General features: G+C 41.8%; 1 protein-coding gene across 1 annotated transcript in view; it reads left to right on the top strand.

Moving 5' to 3' along the window:
• Positions 1–20644, top strand: part of LOC134948917 (vascular endothelial growth factor receptor kdr-like) — a 334002-nt gene that overhangs the window by 218829 nt on the left and 94529 nt on the right. Inside the window, exons 13-19 of the mRNA XM_063937198.1 lie at positions 11859–12146; positions 13268–13414; positions 15218–15346; positions 15483–15589; positions 16553–16688; positions 18668–18772; positions 19420–19533. Of these exons, the coding sequence (XP_063793268.1) occupies positions 11859–12146; positions 13268–13414; positions 15218–15346; positions 15483–15589; positions 16553–16688; positions 18668–18772; positions 19420–19533 (1026 nt within the window). The remainder of the gene's footprint in view (positions 1–11858; positions 12147–13267; positions 13415–15217; positions 15347–15482; positions 15590–16552; positions 16689–18667; positions 18773–19419; positions 19534–20644) is intronic.

Raw genomic sequence — 20644 nt, 5'->3', positions numbered from 1 at the left:
GGGGAGGGGACAGACAGTACTCTTGTACCTGGCCCAGACAGCGCAAGGGCCCAGCCACACTTACACAGAACATAATGCTGCCAAGAAAGTTATATTTAGAAATTAACTACCCATCCAGCACTAGCAGCACATGAGCTAGAGCCGTAAGTTGCTGGATTCTCTGCAGACCTGTGCTCAACGTTGAAACCTGGAGGTCACTGCCCAGGAAGAATGCTCCAGCTCAGTAAGTAGTACAGGGATCTCACCCCCTATGTTCCCTCTCTACCACCTTAAATGTCTGTCCCTGTCTTGCCCCTTTCTTTGTCTCTGTACTATATAGCTTAGTATGTTGCCTCACACCCCCATACCTCCTAACATGACCCTTTCCAGGAGGGACAAAATGCTCTGCTCCTGGACTTTTCTCTTATTTTATGATTGCAGGAACCTGTTTTGAACAGGTGAATGGATAAGAAAGGTGTTTCACCACAGGTGATGGCAATCATAAATTAAGAGAGAAGTCCAGGAGCAGAGCATTGTGTCCCTCCTGGAGAGGGTCATGTTGGGAGGTATGACCCCATGTGTGCCTCTGCCCTTCGCCCACTTTCCATGTGTGCCTCTGACCCCTCCTCCACTTCCCATGTGTGCCTCTTACACTTTACCCTCATCCCCATGATTACCTCCCCTCCGCTCCCCTCATCCCTGTGATTGCCTCCCCTCCCCATATCCCATTGATTACCTCCCCTACCCATATCCCATGATTGCCTCCCCTTTCCTCATCCCCATGATTGTCTCCCCTCCCCATATCCCCATGATTACCTCCCCTCTTCTCCCCATATCCCCATGATTCCCCTCCCCTCATCCCCATGATTGCCTCCCCTCCCCATATCCCCATGATTGCTTCCCCTCCCCATATCCCCATGATTGTCTCCCCTCCCCATATCCCCATGATTGCTTCCCCTCCCCTCATCCCCATGATTACCTCCCCTCCACATATCCCCATGATTGCTTCCCCTCCCCATATCCCCATGATTGCCTCCCCTCCTCTCCCAATATCCCCATGATTGCCTCCCCTCCCCTTGAGTGCCTCTGAATTCTTACCTCCCTATGAAAAAGCCTCCCTCCCTGTCCACATGAGTGCGTCCTACAAGATACACTTTTGCATCCTCCGTGCCTTGTGAGGTAGGCTGGGAGGGTGGGCCCTGCATGATCTACTTGTGCTGGACCCCAGGATTCCTGATGGCGGCCCTGGTGCAGAAACATGCTTTTACACTTCTTAGGAGGAACATCTTTTGCACAATAGCGAATGGTGCAAATTCATGCTGATAGTGAATATTTTTTGTAAACCAGATGCATATCCTGCCAATGCAGAGGTGGACGCTGTACAGCTGTGCATATTTCCAGAAACAAGCATCAGCTCATCTAGCTGTATTACCAAGGTGGTAGTATGAATAGAGGATGCCTATTAATAATTCCCCAGCAAACCAGTATGCTTGAAATGTTTTAAAAAGACTGTAGTGTGTGTCAGCAGTGTTTCCAGCTGAGGTAGCAGGATAATCTGACAATTGCTGTCAGCAGATGTTTATTTGAAAATCTGCAGATTATTTTGAAATCACAAAATGACGGTAATTGGCTTTTCTGTGACATGATTTGTGCAGAGCAGAGTTTATTTTGGACAGGTTTGCACCTTGTGTACACTGCCACGCTTTTACAGATACTTGCCTCCTTCAACATACAGTACAATCTTAAACAGCTGTAATGAATAGTCCCCTGAAGTATTTTCTCATTTGGATTCCAAATAGCCAAATGTTTCACCACAAAGAATCTGTTCTTTACTCGGGGGGTCTGTATTATTTCAGAGTGGCAGTTCTACCATTCGTCATTTTTATGCTTTTCAGTCAGCAATATAGGGGTCCATGTACTAAGCTGAGATAAGGGGTGTAAACGAAGAACGCAGAGAAAATCCCTGTACATACTGATTCTCAATATGTATTAAAGGGATTTCTCAGCATTTTGTCTGACTTCGCTAAATGAATTCTAGATTTTCACGCTGTCATAGACACTTATGGCAGCGCTAAGTGTTCCAGCTGTTACTAAAGATTCAGGTCACTAAGGGGTCTATTCATGCAGCAGAGAAAAGCCCTGTTTTGCGGTAAACATGGCTTTTCTCTGCTTACCGCAATTCACAGAGCGGGTTACCGTGGAGAAGTCCCTAACTTCCCCAGCGGCACCCCCGCTCTGTGGCTGAATCGCATCACCGTACGTTTGTATGGTGACTGCAATTCATGTAGGAATGGAAAGCCCAGCTTTCCGTTACCCTTCGCAAAACCCCATCGCCATCTCAGACAGGCTATGGGGAGGCTTGTACAGGAGAAAAGCAATGAAGACGTCTGTCTCCTGCCTTCTCCCCGCCCCCTTCCATTTGCATATGCCAGGTCACCTCCTCCTTGCTGCCCTTGCCCGCCGCTGGAGGTCTCGTTTCCCCGGCGCATGCGCAGATGACACCTGGAGACAGGGGGGTGGGGGACACTGCGCATGTGCAGAAGACCCCAGCCGCGGTATGAAGAGAGAAGACTGGAGAAGCCGGGATCGCGAAACAGCCGGATACCGCATTGCATCAGGGAACAGGTAAGTATTAATGAATTGCGTTAGAAATCTGAAAAAAACTCTGAAATAAGAATGCGATGTTTAGCGAAAAGTTCAACATAAACATTGCATTCTTACATGAATAGACCCCTTAGGGGTCTATTCATAAAGCTGGGAAAAGCCCTGTTTTGCGTTAAACAAGGCTTTTCTCTGCTTACTGCAATTCAGAGAGTCCCTGACTTCCCCAGCAGTACCCCCCACTCCGTGCCTGAATCGCATCACCATACATCGCTATACATCGCATCAAACCGATGCGATGTATAGTGATAAGTAACAGTTCGGTTTTAATTTTCTTTATGAATAAACCCATTCATCGCTGGAGCCCTGGACACCGCAGCGCTTCGCCACAGAGGTGAGTATACAGGAATTTCTACTTATCCCAGCTATACATTGCATCGAACCGATGCGGTGTTTAGTGATAAGTAACAATTCATTTTTCATTTTCTTTATGAAAAGACCCCTTAGCATCAGATGTCTTCTGCAGTGCTGGCTTCGTCACCTATAGCTGCTGTTATATGCCTCCTGCAGTATGTGCACCTGCGATCTGGATGTCATCTATGTTTGTTTGTTCTTTGTTAACAAAGTTTGGGGGAAAAACTGCTGTGCTTGTTCTTCTCACGGGACTTCAGCTTACGGCTGAGCAGAGGGAAACCCATCAGGATGCGGAATGTGTGCCTGAGTAGTCACCGGTGAGGGGGTGAGTTATAGTTTACCCGCATCGGCAGACCTGTTGTTAGTGATAATTACGGCAGCTGCCTCCTGCTTCCCAACATTAACAGGCGAAGCAGGAGTGATTGTTTCCCTGTGTAACGTAAGTTTTTAATGCATGGACTCCAATGTGTCCTACTTATTAAGAATTGTGCAAAGGCCACGAAAAACCCCCATTCCTAATTGTTGCATATCTGGGCAATTTATCAAGGGCCAGATTCTGGGACTCGTGCTTCCATAAACGCTCAATTCATCGATGAGCATAAAGTTAAGTGATTGCGTTACTCGAGGGTTCTGACCTGTCACTTGACTGTGGCACTGCAAAGCAAAATAGTTACATTGTTCATCAGGTAGAGCTCCAGCCCACCGGGGAGGGATCTCTGGAGTTCCTCATCAGCCCGCTTTCCCCATAGATGTAAGTGGGTTAATCCCTCTAACAGAGACCAACTCTGAAAAGGTACAGTAAGATTTGTAAGCTTATAAAATAGCCCCATAGCACCATCCCCATAGAAAACTGGTATGGTGGAAACTGCTGTGAGTGCTATTGACTGGAACACAGGAGGTATGTCCAATATCTTCTACTTTCATGTCTTCTTAAATACTTTATGCACTGCTCAGTGAGCCTACAGTATGCGAGGTGTGGGGTACACTAGACACATACAGTAGCGGAATTAAACGTCTGCTGGTAGGGAAAGTGCACAAGGCTATTGTAGGTCAGCAGAATTATCAGCTGCTAATAATGAAGCAGCCACCAGAAACTAGTAATTCTGTGCCGCTAGTGGTACTGTGGTGTGGTTGGGTTGAGAAAATACAGGGCGATGTAGACACACACCTGTACAGTATGAGTATTGCGGCTCTCTTGTGGTAATCCACCAGCTGTGTGTAGCCTGGTGCTTTTCTTTAGCATTAGGCTCACTACTGGAAACAGAGCCAGGATGCTTGTTCCGCATGTTCGGCGGCAGCTGTTACCACCAAAGAGGCCGAACACAGTAGATCACCAAATGTTAAATCCTACAGTATATTTAAAAAAAAACATATATAAGATAATTTAAAGTTTTTTAAATGAAAAAACATACATAAGATCATTTAACATTTTTGGTTGAATGCACTTGTTTTTTTAAACTTATCACTTTTTAAATTAAGTGATCAAGAGAAACGTGTGTGCACATAATAATGGGGTGCAGTCACACATCACAGTGGTGTGACTGCACTTCTAACATATTGGATCGTTGCTTGCCTCTTTCCCCTTCTCTAAAAGTACCTTTAGATTAGAATGGTACTGGGCTAATGTGGACAAATCCACTATGTAGAAATCTCTAATAATGTTTAAGAATTAAGTCATTATGTATAGGAAATATTAATGTTTTTAATAGTGATGTGCACCGGACATTTTTCGGGTTTTGTGTTTTGGTTTTGGATTCGGTTCCGCGGCCGTGTTTTGGATTCGGACGCGTTTTGCCAAAACCTCCCTGAAATTTTTTTGTCGGATTCGGATGGTTTTTTTTACAAAAACCCCTCGAAAACAGCTTAAATCATAGAATTTGGGGGTCATTTTGATCCCATAGTATTATTAACCTCAATAACCATAATTTCCACTCATTTCCAGTCTATTCTGAACACCTCACACCTCACAATATTATTTTTAGTCCTAAAATTTGCACCGAGGTCGCTGGATGACTAAGCTAAGCGACCCAAGTGGCCGACACAAACACCTGGCCCATCTAGGAGTGGCACTGCAGTGTCAGACAGGATGGCCGATTTAAAAAATAGTCCCCAAACAGCACATGATGCAAAGAAAAAAAGAGTGCTCCTCAATGAGGTAGCTGTGTGACTAAGCTAAGCGACCCACGTGGCCGACACAAACACCTGGCCCATCTAGGAGTGGCACTGCAGTGTCAGACAGGATGGCACTTAAAAAAATAGTCCCCAAACAGCACATGATGCAAAGAAAAAAAGAGGTGCACCAAGGTCGCTGGATGGCTAAGCTAAGCGACCCAAGTGGCCGACACAAACACCTGGCCCATCTAGGAGTGGCACTGCAGTGTCAGAAAGGATGGCAGATTTAAAAAATAGTCCCCAAACAGCACATGATGCAAAGAAAAAAAGAGGTGCAATGAGGTAGCTGTGTGACTATGCTAAGTGACCCAAGTGGCCGACACAAACACCTGGCCCATCTAGGAGTGGCACTGCAGTGTCAGACAGGATGGCAGATTTAAAAAATAGTCCCCAAACAGCACATGATGCAAAGAAAAAAAGAGGTGCAATGAGGTAGCTGTGTGACTATGCTAAGTGACCCAAGTGGCCGACACAAACACCTGGCCCATCTAGGAGTGGCACTACAGTGTCAGACAGGATGGCACTTCAAAAAATAGTCCCCAAACAGCACATGATGCAAAGAAAAAATGAGGTGCACCAAGGTCGCTGGATGGGTAAGCTAAGCGATCCAAGTGGCCGACACAAACACCTGGCCCATCTAGGAGTGGCACTGCAGTGTCAGACAGGATGGCACTTAAAAAAATAGTCCCCAAACAGCACATGATGCAAAGAAAAAAAGAGGTGCACCAAGGTCGCTGGATGGCTAAGCTAAGCGACCCAAGTGGCCGACACAAACACCTGGCCCATCTAGGAGTGGCACTGCAGTTTTCTAGTGAGAGGATGAGTGCTTCCATCCTCATGTGAATCTGAACCACTAGCCATGAACATAGGCCAGGGCCTCAGCCATTCCTTGCCACTCGGTGTCGTAAATGGCATATTGGCAAGTTTACGCTTCTCATCAGACGCTTTTAATTTTTATTTTTGGGTCATTTTACTGAACTTTTGTTTTTTGGATTTTACATGCTCTCTACTATGACATTGGGCATCGGCCTTGGCAGACGACGTTGATGGCATTTCATCGTCTCGGCCATGACTAGTGGCAGCAGCTTCAGCACGCGGTGGAAGTGGATCTTGATCTTTCCCTATTTTACCCTCCACATTTTTGTTCTCCATTTTTTATAGTGTGGAATTATATGCCAGTTATATATCAATAGCAATGGCCTACTGTACCGTACTGCTAGATATTATATACTGGTGGTCAGCAAAATTATGCACTGTCCTCCTACTATATATACTGCGCACAACTTAAATGCACCACAGGTATGGATGGATAGTATACTTGACGACACAGAGGTAGGTAGAGCAGTGGACTACTGTACCGTACTGCTCTATATTATATACTGGTGGTCAGCACAATTATGCACTGTCCTCCTACTATATATACTGCGCACAACTTAAATGCACCACAGGTATGGATGGATAGTATACTTGACGACACAGAGGTAGGTAGAGCAGTGGACTACTGTACCGTACTGCTATATATTATATACTAGTGGTCAGCACAATTATGCACTGTCCTCCTACTATATATACTGCGCACAGCTTAAATGCACCACAGGTATGGATGGATAGTATACTTGACGACACAGAGGTAGGTAGAGCAGTGGACTACTGTACCGTACTGCTATATATTATATACTGTTGGTCAGAAAAATTATGCACTGTCCTCCTACTATATATACTGCGCACAACTAAAATGCACCACAGGTATGGATGGATAGTATACTTGACGACACAGAGGTAGGTAGAGCAGTGGACTACTGTACCGTACTGATATAATACTGGTGGTCACTGGTCAGCAAAATTCTGCACTGTCCTCCTACTATATACTACAATGCAGCACAGATATGGAGCTTTTTTCAGGCTGAGAACGTAGATATTTTCAGCACACTGAGCACAGATATTTGCAGCACACTGAGCACAGATATTTGCAGCACACTGAGCACAGATATTTGCAGCACACTGAACACAACTGAGAGAACGCTGCACGTCCTCTCCCTATCATCTCCAATGCACGAGTGAAAATGGCGGCGATGCGCGGCTCCTTATATAGAATACGAATCTCGCGAGAATACGACAGCGGGATGATGACGTTCGAGCGCGCTCGGGTTAACCGAGCAAGGCGGGAGGATCCGAGTCTGCCTCGGAACCGTGTAAAATGGGTGAAGTTCAGGGGGGTTCGGATTCCGAGGAACCGAACCCGCTCATCACTAGTTTTTAAATTCCACTGTTTTCCAAATGTAACTTTTTTGTTTTGGTTTTATTTGTTTAAACCTGAGGTTATTACTGTTTAAATGATTTGCACAGTTTTTTTTACATATCCATACTTAACAATATTTTCAAATACAAAACATGGGCATAAATTAAATAAACCCTTCCCATGATCTGCCCGTACCATTAGATGTGTCCAAACCTCATATCTGTTCCCATTTAGTTTTAGTGATAATATAAGAAGACTCTCTTTGTTGGGGCACTCTTTATAGTTAAAAAAAATGTTTTTATTGATCTGCATTAACATATCTAGAACAGCTAACACCGTATACTTATTGAGTTATTTAGAGGGCACATCTGTGCGGTATCCATACTCACCTTACAGCTAAGTCCCATTTACAGTAGTTTTACCTCTTTTCAAGCTCCTGGACCTAGGCTAGTACTGTCCATAAAGGTCTCTTAGGAGGTTTTCAATTTTCATAACTCATTTTGCTCCAATAGAATTGATTTTGTGCTATAACACCGTATGTTGCCTTTATACTTATCTTACAACTGAATTTGTAAGTGAGGACATAAAGTCATGCCTTTTTTATATTGTATAACAACTGTTCGATGAAGTAGGTTTTTATTTTGTGCTGCAAAATTAAGTTTGGGACTCAACTTCAAATTTTATGTAAGAAATTAGCAAAATAATAAAGAGAGCAGCACTGGTCAATAACAAAACTCTCCGCCACATGACAATGTGCGGTATATCATATCACATATGTATGCAGGACACTTTTGTGGATTAAACGTCACTTTCAATTAAAAACCCATGTGTTTTACATATAACAATACAGACAGTGTCGAACTGGGGCATGTAGGGCCCACCGGGGGAATGCAGTGGTATGGGCCCATGTTTAGGGGTGTGGCCAGTCTACTGATGGGGTGTGCCACATCATCTTAAGAAGATGATGTGCCACATCATCTTCTTATATTATCACTAAAACTAAATGGGAACAGATATGAGGTTTGGACACATCTAATGGTACGGGCAGATCATGGGAAGGGTTTATTTAATTTATGCCCATGTTTTGTATTTGAAAATATTGTTAAGTATGGATATGTAAAAAAAACTGTTCAAATCATTTAAACAGTAATAACCTCAGGTTTAAACAAATAAAACCAAAACAAAAAAGTTACATTTGGAAAACAGTGAAATTTAAAAACTAGTGATGAGCGGGTTCGGTTCCTCGGTTCCTTGGTTTGACTAACCATTAGAGAGTGCAATGTCTGGGCCCCTTCTATATACAGTAAATTCAGCTGCTGCGTTCATGATAATGTACTAGATTAATAACAGCAATGCACTGTAGAAAATACACCATAATCCAGTCTAAGGTAACAAATGTATGATGTATAATTTAAGTGCACAGTCTAGAACCTGATCCTTTGAGGAGGAGGTGGGCCCCCAGGCAAACCGGTGGTTTTCCCTGTACACCTGTGGGCCAGTCCAAGCCTGAATACAGAATACATGTTATATTAACATATGACTTTGAGTTTCTCCTTCTCTGCCCTTCCCACCGCTAAGCTTCACACACTATTCTTTCTCTCCTTTGAATTCACTTATCATTTTTTTCTTTCCCTCTCCTATTTATCTACTCCTTACCCTTACCCCACTCCAGTGTCTCTCACCCTCCTCTATCTTTTTCCAGCTGTTCCTCCTGTTTGTGCAGTGGTATCTTACCTCCATGTGAGACTGCGACTCCCATCTAAAGCACCATCGGGCTATCATAACATTATGAGACGACCGCAATGCTGAACAGTAAAAATAAGAGTAAACTCATTGCAAGGTCTAATAATACTATAGTAATAAAGATAACAATATTGACCTTACCATTATTTTTGTATTATTTCAATACCAATATAATGTCCCTTAACGTTCCAGCCCCTTACTTTCTACTTAAATTTGAATTCAACACTTTGGCCAACATTAATAATCATTTGATCATAATCAGTTGCAGTTCCACGGAGAATGGGAATGGGAATATGTGAAAAATGAATGATAAACTAAGTAAACAGAATATCTGTCTTCAAATTCCTTAGAACATCTGGCAAGTTGTACGAAATTACTTCATGTGATGGAGAGAATAGAGCTGAGGTTATCACGGAGGCTAATGCATGAAGCAGCATAGAGAGCATAAATAAAATACACGTTCAACTTTATGGGTCTTGTGGGGTAAAAGCAAATTGCAGGTATTCTAATAGGAGATTATCAGTTTCATATATAAGGTTCTGGGTATGGTTATGTGCTGGCTGCATCATATTAAGTGAAGGGTCCAGGAAATTCTTAGAACTCTTACATGCTAATCTCATTGTCTCATTCCTGGACATTTCCATAAAGTGCACAGCACTTGTCCAATGCGATTTTAGTTCTGTTGTCTGTTTCCTTTAGAGGACAGTAAAATTACTACCTCCTGGCTGACAATAAAGAATACATGTTTCTCACTAATAGGTTCCAGGCTGCAGTAGCTACGTGTTAGCTCTCTCCATATGGCTCAGATGTACAAAGGTCGGTATGTGATTTGCACGCATCACATACTAATTCAATGGCTGGTATCAATAATAACAGTATAGCCCAAGGCACTTTAAATGTGTGCAATTGGAATGCATATGTGTGTTATGGCAACTGCACAGATAAGTGTGCACTGCGTGACAATGATTTGTGTGTGAGAATAATAACTGTTTATAATTAGTTTTTCCAATCTTAAAAGAAAATAGTTTCACAAAAATACAATGTTATCATGCTTTGTAGATTAGTGCTGCTTGGCAATAGTCATATCATCCATTACACATACAGAACTATACAAACTGCTAAACTAACTAACAAGCTATGAAAATGCATATGAGATACAGTTTTGTAAAGTAATAGCATGGTCTCATGTTATTGACTGCTTGCAATGCACTCAGAGGCTTAGGATTCTTGTAATGTGAATACTATTCAGTACAAGATTCCCTACAAATGTTCTATGTTTGGAAATCCTTCAAAATCCATCAAGCACATTTGGAAGTTATTTAAGGATAGGCTGGCAACTATACACGACCATATTCCTGTATCATTTTACTTGGCTACCTTAATTATATTGATACTGTCATTCCGGTCACTAGAATTGAGTTAATGCTTTCTAAGGGGTGACAAGGTTTTAATTGAAAAGCTTAAAAATTCTAGAATATAGAAATCTTTTAGATTTTGCTGACTTAATTTTGTATAAATTGACCACAAATTTAAGTGGCCTAGGGCCCTCATTCCGAGTTGATCGCTCGCAAGGCGATTTTAGCAGAGTTGCTCACGCTAAGCCGCCGCCTACTGGGAGTGTATCTTAGCATCTTAAAATTGCGAACGATGTATTCGCAATATTGCGATTACAAACTACTTAGCAATTTCAGAGTAGCTCCACACTTACTCGGCATCTGCGATCAGTTCAGTGCTTGTCGTTCCTGGTTTGACGTCACAAACACACCCAGCGTTCGCCCAGACACTCCCCCGTTTCCCCGGCCACTCCTGCGTTTTTTTCCGGAAACGGTAGCGTTTTTTCCCACACGCCCATAAAACGGCCTGTTTCCACCCAGTAACACCCATTTCCTGTCAATCACACTACGATCGCCGGAGCGATGAAAAAGCCGTGAGTAAAAATACTATCTCCATTGTAAAATTACTTGGCGTAGTCGCAGTGCGAATATTGCGCATGCGTATTAAGCGGAATTTCACTGCGATGCGATGAAAAATACCGAGCGAACGACTCGGAATGAGGGCCTATATGTATAATATTTACCCATCCAGGGACTGAGCCAATCAGCTTAATCTTTTCCGGTGTCACTGGGGTCAGAAGATGACCGCCCACACAGAGGATTATAGAATCAGTGATCGTCTTTGGACTGTATTTACCAACATGACAATGATAATACGTTTCACTCACATTATTATTGAGCAAGGTAAAAATGTTGTGATCACACCTGCAGGAGTGGGCCAGGACATACAGTGTAAATGGACGTACACTGGCAAAAGCAGCGTGCAGCCCAGATTATAATAACCAGGTGTTCTAGGCTGTAGAACAGTATTTTTAGGTGCTGCAACCTCACAACAGCCTTATCCCACCAACAGCCTTATCCCCACCTGGCACCCGGAGTTGAACGCTTTTGTTGCCTACAAGAGTTATGCCAGTTTATGCCCAGTTGGTTTTTAGATGCCTTATCATATATCCTATTAGGATAATACATTTTTCACAAGTGAAAATTCACAGGCGAGACAAAGAGGTTTACAATCATGTTTTGTTTTTTTATAATATCATAGAACTCCTCACTGACTTCTAATATCCATGTATTTTACACTAGGGCACGCCTTATAATATAAAATTACATAAGAAAGATAACTTTTTATAGCCTATTTGCGTGTCATTTTCTTGCAGAGATTAAGACGGGTGTCATGACAGAAAAAGAGACAACTGTTTTGGTGGCGAGTGATGTCAAGCTTGTCTGCAAGGTGGACAAATATCTGTTTACAAACTTGGCGTGGTTCTACCCTTCTGGAGAAGTGGTCCCTGCACACCTCATGGAGATCCATTCTGACAATCATACCACTTATCTTTCAATGACTCTGACAAATGTGACAAAAGAGCAGGCTGGAATGTACAACTGCTCGGCTGAGACACAATACAATGATACGGTTCAACGGACAAAAAGTTTGATCATTCTAGGTGGGTTATATTATATTCACACCATAAGACACAAGCATTATGATTATATGCTAGCATATGTTGAGGAAATCATTGTATGATGACAAATATTTTCAACTTCAGATTAAGGCAAACCTAGTCTTACTGTTTTCCTAGCGCCACCATATAGTGCCAACCCCTCGGCCTTATGCCTTGGTCAGCGCCATCACTTGCACACCACTATTATCGCCTGGTAATAGCATGTGGAAAGCTTGCTTACTTGTCAGCACTGTATGATAAGTGCACTAGGCAGACTAAGGAGCCCATTTATTGAACTCTTTTTTTTGTGGTCCGTTCTCCAAAATAAATGTTTTTGGTGGCTTTCTGCAGTAAATGGGCTATCAAACTGTGATGCGGTTATGTGACCGGCGACCAGTGAATACCACAGCAGATGATAGTGATAATAGTAATATCTGCAATGTGCCTTTATTTCTGATTGCAAAAACATTTTCAAGAGCTTTCTATCTATGCAGCTTAGCTCCCTTAGCATCCTTAGATGGCATTAGCCATTGTAGCATATAGGCAACTTTTTCACACATGCTTATATATTTTAATGAATACTTGAAGTTAATTGTACACTTTGCATCCCATGCTTATGTCTTGATGAATAAGACAGACAATAGTAAACTATGAATTTAGTAATCAATCCACTTTGATTATTACTTGGATGACCCACTTCTGGCTTCCTTGGTGCCACTGTCTAGCCCTAACAATATGTTAACCTAATGGTTAGGGGGAATCACAACCTAGAGCCACAGTCTCAGAGTTGAGGTTGCTGCTCTTACCTTCCACCTGTTGATGTAAGAGTGAGGTGTGGGGGTTAATGCCTAGCGTTGGATGAAGACCAAGTTGGGGGACACCACCTAAGGCAGCACCCCCAGGTCTTGTTCCAGCCCTGTCTCCAACATTTATTTATCTTCCATTATGCCCCTCACACAGATTTAAATTATACATTCCTGGTCTAACTTGTCAACTACAGTAGCTAAGGTGTTCCTGTTAAAATTATATTCTTGATTTTTATTAGGTTATATACAAGTTATACTTTTGTGTTGCTGTACGTTTAATGTTTCTGTGTCTGTCATTTTGTATCTGTTTTATTGCAGATAAGCAGGCTCCATGGGTGGTGCAGAATCTTCAAAGTGCGATAGTAAACAGCAGTAGCACACTGATCCTAGAATGTAATGTCACCGGATTACCCTCACCTACCATTACCTGGCTGAAGAATGGCAAATTGTTAAAACCTGCATCAGGTAAGGATAGCAGCTCTAACAATCGCTGTGTGGAGGGGGGGGGCGGGGGGGGGAGGGTATTTATCAAATCTTGGAGAGAAGTACAATTGTGAGAGATAAATTACCACCCAATCAGCACCTTTGATAAATATCCACCTATATGTGTGTGGCACTGAACGCTTTACTCCTCCTTCCCTACAGCAATCAGCAGAATTGTCTATGTTTCTCTGATTTATTCAACCGCATCCTTATCCAACCTATGTTACCTCTTCTTCTGAGAGCAACAGGTTGTTTTTAGCCATTGCATTTACCATTTACAGAGCTAACATACTGTACAAACTGTCTTACTTCCTATTTCCTGCTGCATCAACATCATTATTCTCACTCAGTTTCACATATAGATGCTTTCATTATTCATCTCTTATCTTTAGTCACTCCTGCAGACCCCTTTAGAATTTGTCCATAAATTGCACTTTTCCCGAAATTTCCTCATATATACAAGGCTTGGTCTCAGCTGCACCATCTGTACCTCTGGAATGCTCACCTCCTTCCATATCCTCCTCCAGCCTCCAGATATCTAGATTTAAATGTCATATTTGCCTACAACCAGTGACCAATGGTAGAAGTGCAGTGGAATATACTGCTATATATATATATAAATAAATGTTAATAAATAAAAAACGTGATCACCTTGATGATAAGTATATGATGCACATACTCATAATTAATAATTAGCACTCTACAACTCCAACCATGACCGGGATGTAATGAAGTCCGGTGGGATGCCGGCCGAACTCGGATGGTTTTTTTAGCAGGGCAATCATTTAAAAGGCATGGTTTAGCCTTGTAAATGGTTGCCCCTTTAAAAAATCGACCGTGCTCAGCCGGCATCCCGCACAGCCGCTAAATTTGGTCTTCATTACTTCCCGGCCCATATGATTAAAATGCAATTTTACATTTTCAAAACCATAAACAGCACAAACCCAGCTTCGTCATATGTATAATAGACATCAGAATGTTTGGTGAAAAGTCGACAACATTTAAAATTATGTTAGATAGTTATGTCTGTTTACCAGAGAAAGTATTGCACACAGGACCATACACAGGCCAGCCCATCAATGTCAAGAAGGCATAACCCTATTCACAACATGGCACAGTCACATGTTCCTCATCATGTGCTCCCCTCACAGCTTCTTCTAAGGATGTGTTATTCAGAATGGGGCATGAACACACCACCATACACTTGGCCACACCCCTCTCCAGCACCGCATGCTGATGAATCTCTTGGTGACCCTGATTACACAGATGGGCCAGGATGTAATAAAGTCTGAGGTCGGCGGCAGTGCAGGATGCCGAACAAATTCTGATTTTTAATTTTTTTTGTAAATTCTTCATTTTCATTTTGCAAATAAAACAATTTCCATACATCTCAAGATAAAAACTGTCAACAGTAGTTTCACAGAATGATGACAGTAACCAAAAAAAAGATAAAAGATATGAATACACGAACATATATGTCATTACAGCGTGAAACATACCATTTTATGTTATGAACATTGAGATATAAAAAATGGACATAAGGGACTGATTATTTTTTTAAGGGGGCATTAGTTTACAAGGCATGGATTAGCCTTGTAAATGACTGCCCCTTTAAAAAAAAAGTCAGAGTTTGACCAGCATCCCGTATGGTCGCCTAACTCATTACATCCCATCCATGGTGTAAAACAAACTCTCTTTGGGATTTATTCACATTTCTCTTTGTTAGGTTATGCACAAATTCTCTATATGAGATAATATATGGTGTTCATATTGTTCTTTTTATAGGAATTACTCTGCTTTACCATAACAGTCTGATGATTGAGAGAGTCAAAAAGGAAGATGAGGGTTTGTATGAGTGTATAGCAACCAATGAAATGGGTCATGCGAACACATCTGCCTTCATCTATATACGAGGTGAGCAGCGCTGCTAGCTTTTCAGATTCACAGTCAAGCAATACCTGGACAGTATGCGGTTACTTAAAGTGAGCTATATATTGGTAACCTTAGCACTGAGCTAGCCCTAATGTGAACTGTACAACTGTGTTCACAGGTGGAGAAGAGAAATCTAACTTAGAAGTCATCATCCTTGTATGCACAGGAGTGGCAGCCACCTTGTTCTGGCTTCTTCTCACCCTGTTCATACGGAAGCTGAAAAAGGTAAGTACTTGTCTTGGAAAAGCCCTTCATATATAGATCACACATGTTGTAGCCAAAGCATATGAAGCACTGCTTGTTGTGATGGAATAAACGACACTGCTGGGGGTGCAGCACTAAGTGGTGTCTGGTTCTTCATGTCTCATCTAATGTGTCATATACTGTACACAAGTTCAAACAGAATATAAGTATTCATTAAATAATATGAATAGACAGCCGCCAATTCATGTAATATAGCAGCCATACTAACGTTTTAAGTACCATCACTGGGAGGAGTCTTGACACAACAATCAACCAGTCATTAGCAGCTAACTAATCATCATTATCTACTGATCATCATTATCTTCATCATTGTATATATTTGATCCAGCATCAACAGCAATAACTGCGCCAGCTGACAGGCATACTGTGACTGCATTTGAACCGCATCTACTGTAATTGAGCCACATTTACATAAACACACCCTATGGTATTCGACCATACACTTACCTGCCACCGGTTGTGACTACTACTGTATATTGTATGATGCTTTAATTTCTCCATTCTTACATGTGTCTTTTCATGTTTCTTCTATCTCCAACATGAGGACAAGTTATACCATGATAAAACAATTCTGCATGTGGCTGTTTCCAGCTGTCAGTGTTTGGAAGTAGATTTTGCTGCGGTTGCCAGAGACTGAATACTGATATTGGTTCACTTGGAATGATAAAATGATGTATAACATTTTGTTTAGGAGGTATAAATGCCTCCTGTGCAGCCAACAGCAACATCTAGTCTTCCAGACAGTGTAAGCCACCTGCTTTTGTAATGATATAGAACAAAGGAAGGCAACCTGCAGCTTTTCAGTTGTTAGGAACAGCCAAAGGATTGCAGTGCATTGTGGGATTGTAGTTCCACCACCTTGATATTGACCTTTATATAGCCAAAGATATGTGTGCATTTTTACCTTTCTTATCTTGTCTACAGCCACATGCATCAGAAATGAAAACAGGCTACCTTTCCATCATTATGGATCCTGATGAGATGCCACTGGATGAACAGTGTGAGAGACTTCCATATGACAGCAGCAAGTGGGAATTTCCACGTGACAGGCTTAGTTTAGGTAAGGCCCATTCTTTTATACATTTTCATACTTCATGCCGTTCTTGCGCCATTATAGCATGTTATATATAATGTATAATTGTGATTAAAGGCTCATAGTTCTGCTGGGACCTCCATATTATTGATCACTTTGTGGAGGTTCCAATTGAAACAGGAGGCCTCAACACTCAAGGTAGGGAAGTGGCACTGGGAGCTGGTAGTGTGGCATTTAACAGCTGAGATGCCAGCGACTACAGTATGTCTGGCACTTGTGAGGAGATGAGTAGTAAATGTGATGTAAGCAGCACACGGGACACCTGTTAGCAGAGGCAGAACTACCATTGGTGCAGCAGGTACATTGCACCGCAGCCCCTGAGGACAAAGGGACCTATTGCTGCCCAGACCAGCAATGAGATATCCCCCCCCCCCCCCCTCCACACCACCACCACCACCACCACCACAACCCATTTTGAACAATGTTGGATAAATGATAAATGGCCCAATGCGGAGATCAGGGTGGGCTCCACTGCCTGAGGGACCTGCCCTTTACCTTGGGGTGCCAGGGCTGACCTTATGTGTGCCGGACTGATAGAAGAGTCCGGGACACATAATACTGCATCTAATTAACAGACAGCTATTCATTTTTTCTGATTCACTGCATCTGTGAATTAAAAGGAAGCTCACAACCTGTGTCAGTGTCTGTCTGACTGAGTGCCAAACTGAGGAAAGCACAAGGGGCAGAGGCCCTGGCAGGGACAGAGCAGAGGCCACTGTATTCCTGCCCCCAGCAAGTTACATGCCTCCTGTTCCCCACACCACACAGTACATTGTATTTGTACCCCTGTCACCCACTGTATCTCTCTGTCACCCTCTGCCTCCCCTTGCCTTCCATTGCCACCCTTTGCCTCTCTATGTCAACCGTGTAGCATATAATGACCTTGGCACGGAGGAGGGGTTCCCAAATTATATTTTTGCACCTGGGCCTATTAGCTTGGGTAAAGGTCTCAGTTGTGACCACAATGAGCCATTGACCTCCACTCAACTTTCATTCCTTTGCCAAGAAATACATTTATAATAACTGAGCAAGCTAAGTACTTGTGAGATATAGATTTATCAATGTTATATTAAATAGCAAGCCTGAATCATTTCCAACAATATTGAGGATGTATGCTATACATTATTGAAGCACTATATTATAAACTGTTATTGCTAGGATTTCCATGGGATGAAAGGTTAAACAAATTCAACTGATAATAATTTCTTATGTATGTTGTATGTTTAACGCCTGTTCATCTATGTATGCATGCCTCATCTCCTGGCCTCATGGTGAACGTTAATCTTTTTGCAAACTGTCATCACACAGGAGTTTGCTCTTATCTCTGTTTGCCAAACTTTGGTTTCTCTCAAGAAGGAGTAATGAACCCATCACTGTGAATTCTGTAATGACCTGCACATTCCTTCACCCTTGAGTAATTGAAATTGATCTGTTTAATCTGCATAGCAACACCTAAATATTGGACTGGTCTACAACCTGTACATTTGCCAGTTTGTTTCACCCACCCTAAATTCTTAGTGGAAATTTATCAGCAGCCAAACAACAGAGAACTGGAAGATAATGAATAAGATACTGGATCACAGAGCATGACCTACTCCTTAGTGTCACACCTGCTGTGATACTTTGAGTGGAATGTAGAAAAACAATTCGGTACATTATTATATTTCACAAAAGCAAAAAAAAAAAACGACTCCTTCTTGATATCAGCCTTTATATATATATAACCTTTCAAACTCTTTCAATATTTGCTTCTTTTCAGTCACTTCTAACACCGTGTAAATATAATGAAAATAACTATAATCATGCTATTATAACTTAATGTTTGAGATAACTTTGCCTTCTGTCCTTGCTCTTATAATGAATCCTCATGACTTTACGTGACTTTTACTGCATGCGTCACCTTATTGTTGTCTAAGCCGTGGTTCATTGTTGACTTTTACCTCCAGGTAAAACGCTGGGTCACGGTGCTTTCGGGAAGGTGGTGGAAGCTTCTGCTTTTGGCATTGATAAATGTTCAACTTGCAAAACAGTTGCTGTTAAGATGCTTAAAGGTATTATTTCAGCTTGGGTTTTCTCTGTTGACGGAAGCAAGATGCTGAACTATCTCTCTAATACATTTATATCCTGATATCTTGTTTGTGCTCTGTTTGGCAGCTGTAGACACAATATTCCAGATGCAGTATGGAGACGTACCTAGATGTATATGTGACATAAATAAACATTCATATCATTTAGCATAGTTTACTGTCAGCTGCAAATAAAACATCTGCTAATATTTTTCTCTGTCCTTCTGAAGTAAATCTTGAGACAATAATTGATTAAAATGTCCTTTTTAATATGCAAACAAAAACATACTTGAACTCCAGGATTTCTGTAGCATTTACTGAACATGATGATTTTATTCAGTTACAAGTAATGAGTCTTGTTTGTGCCGTACATCAGGCAGTTACCCTATGACATATTTGTGCCTTGTCTAGAGCTCACATATTTCTGTGTGCTGCCGCTAAATAAATTTCATCCGGCTTAGGACAGGAAGCAGAAGATGACTTGTGAGTGCGTGTGTTTGAGATTCCTTCTAGGGGCTGTGATGTTTTCCTTAGTCTCTTGATGTCTCCCCAGTAAAATAAACAGGATTTTCTGTGCATTTTAAAAATATCCCATTGTGCAGAGATGACTGTGTCCTGTTTATGTTAAATAGAGTGTGCAACAAACAACGAATGCAAGGCTTTAATGTCCGAGCTGAAGATCCTTATCCATATTGGCCATCATTTGAATGTTGTTAATTTACTTGGAGCTTGCACCAAGCCTGGAGGTAAGTCACTAGAGGACTTCCATTACCCTATACACTGCTGTGCCAAACTCCTCTTCTTGTGGTGCAGTATTCTGCGAGTCATGGACAGCATCTCAGTCATTTAGGAGTCAAAGAGTAAAATTCCAAACAAATAACGTAAGTGCATGTCTGCATTAATTGCAAGACAATTACTGAATTCTTAAGTAAATGTTCCTGGGTCACTTGAAAGCCAAACATTAGCTCACAGTCATCAAAGTGTAATCCCGTACAGTGCATGTATGTCACACAATAATTCCCATTGCATTTTTACTTTGATGATCTGGGCAACGATATTGTATATTCATTCTACAGTGGGAAGATGGATACATTATGCCTTGTGAATCCAGCAAAACTTGCTGATATTATTCTCTGGGAAACTAAACAACAGCTCAAACTGTGATCAACCTTTTTTATAATAAATATATTATATCCGTAATAAAGTATCTAAACCATTCCACCTTTCCACAAATTTCGTGGAAAGCAGTTACATATAAGCACATAAAAAATACTTCATTATTATAATTTAATAACTAGATACTTTAATATGCACTATACACCTGTCCTGTCCATTTAACTGATAAATAAATCAGTGACTGCATCAGGTGGGAGCAAGTAACTGTGACTGGAACAAACCATGTTGCAATGCAAGGGGTGCTAATACATAAACGCTGGCTGCTTTTGCATGTAGCCCACAAATGCTGGACAGCTTTATGTTTACACTGCAATATAGATTTGAGTTTGGACATGCCTCTCTCACATCTACTATAAGGGGGGTATCCAATTAGTGGTGAAGAAACATCAGGAGTGAAAAACAGACGTTTTCCCTGATTTTTCCAGCTGTTTCACCCGAATTTTTATACAGGCTATCCAATTTGGTCACCTGTAAAAAAAAAAAAATACATTCTCTCCCGAAAACACACAGGTTCAGTGAAACCTGTGTGTTTTCAGTAGAAACAGCCCCGTTTTCAGATGAAAATGAGGCTGTTTCCGGAGTTTTGGTTTTGCCTACTTGAGGCAGGTGAAACAAAAACCCTGATAAGCTGCGGCTTGTGCCAGCTTATCCAGGATAATAGGATAGCCCCCAGTAGGATAA

Source organism: Pseudophryne corroboree, chromosome 8 (genome assembly GCF_028390025.1).
Source record: "Pseudophryne corroboree isolate aPseCor3 chromosome 8, aPseCor3.hap2, whole genome shotgun sequence".
NCBI lineage: Eukaryota > Metazoa > Chordata > Amphibia > Anura > Myobatrachidae > Pseudophryne > Pseudophryne corroboree.
The sequence above is the reverse complement of the archived record's forward strand: the minus strand, read 5'-3'. Positions and strand labels throughout refer to the sequence as shown.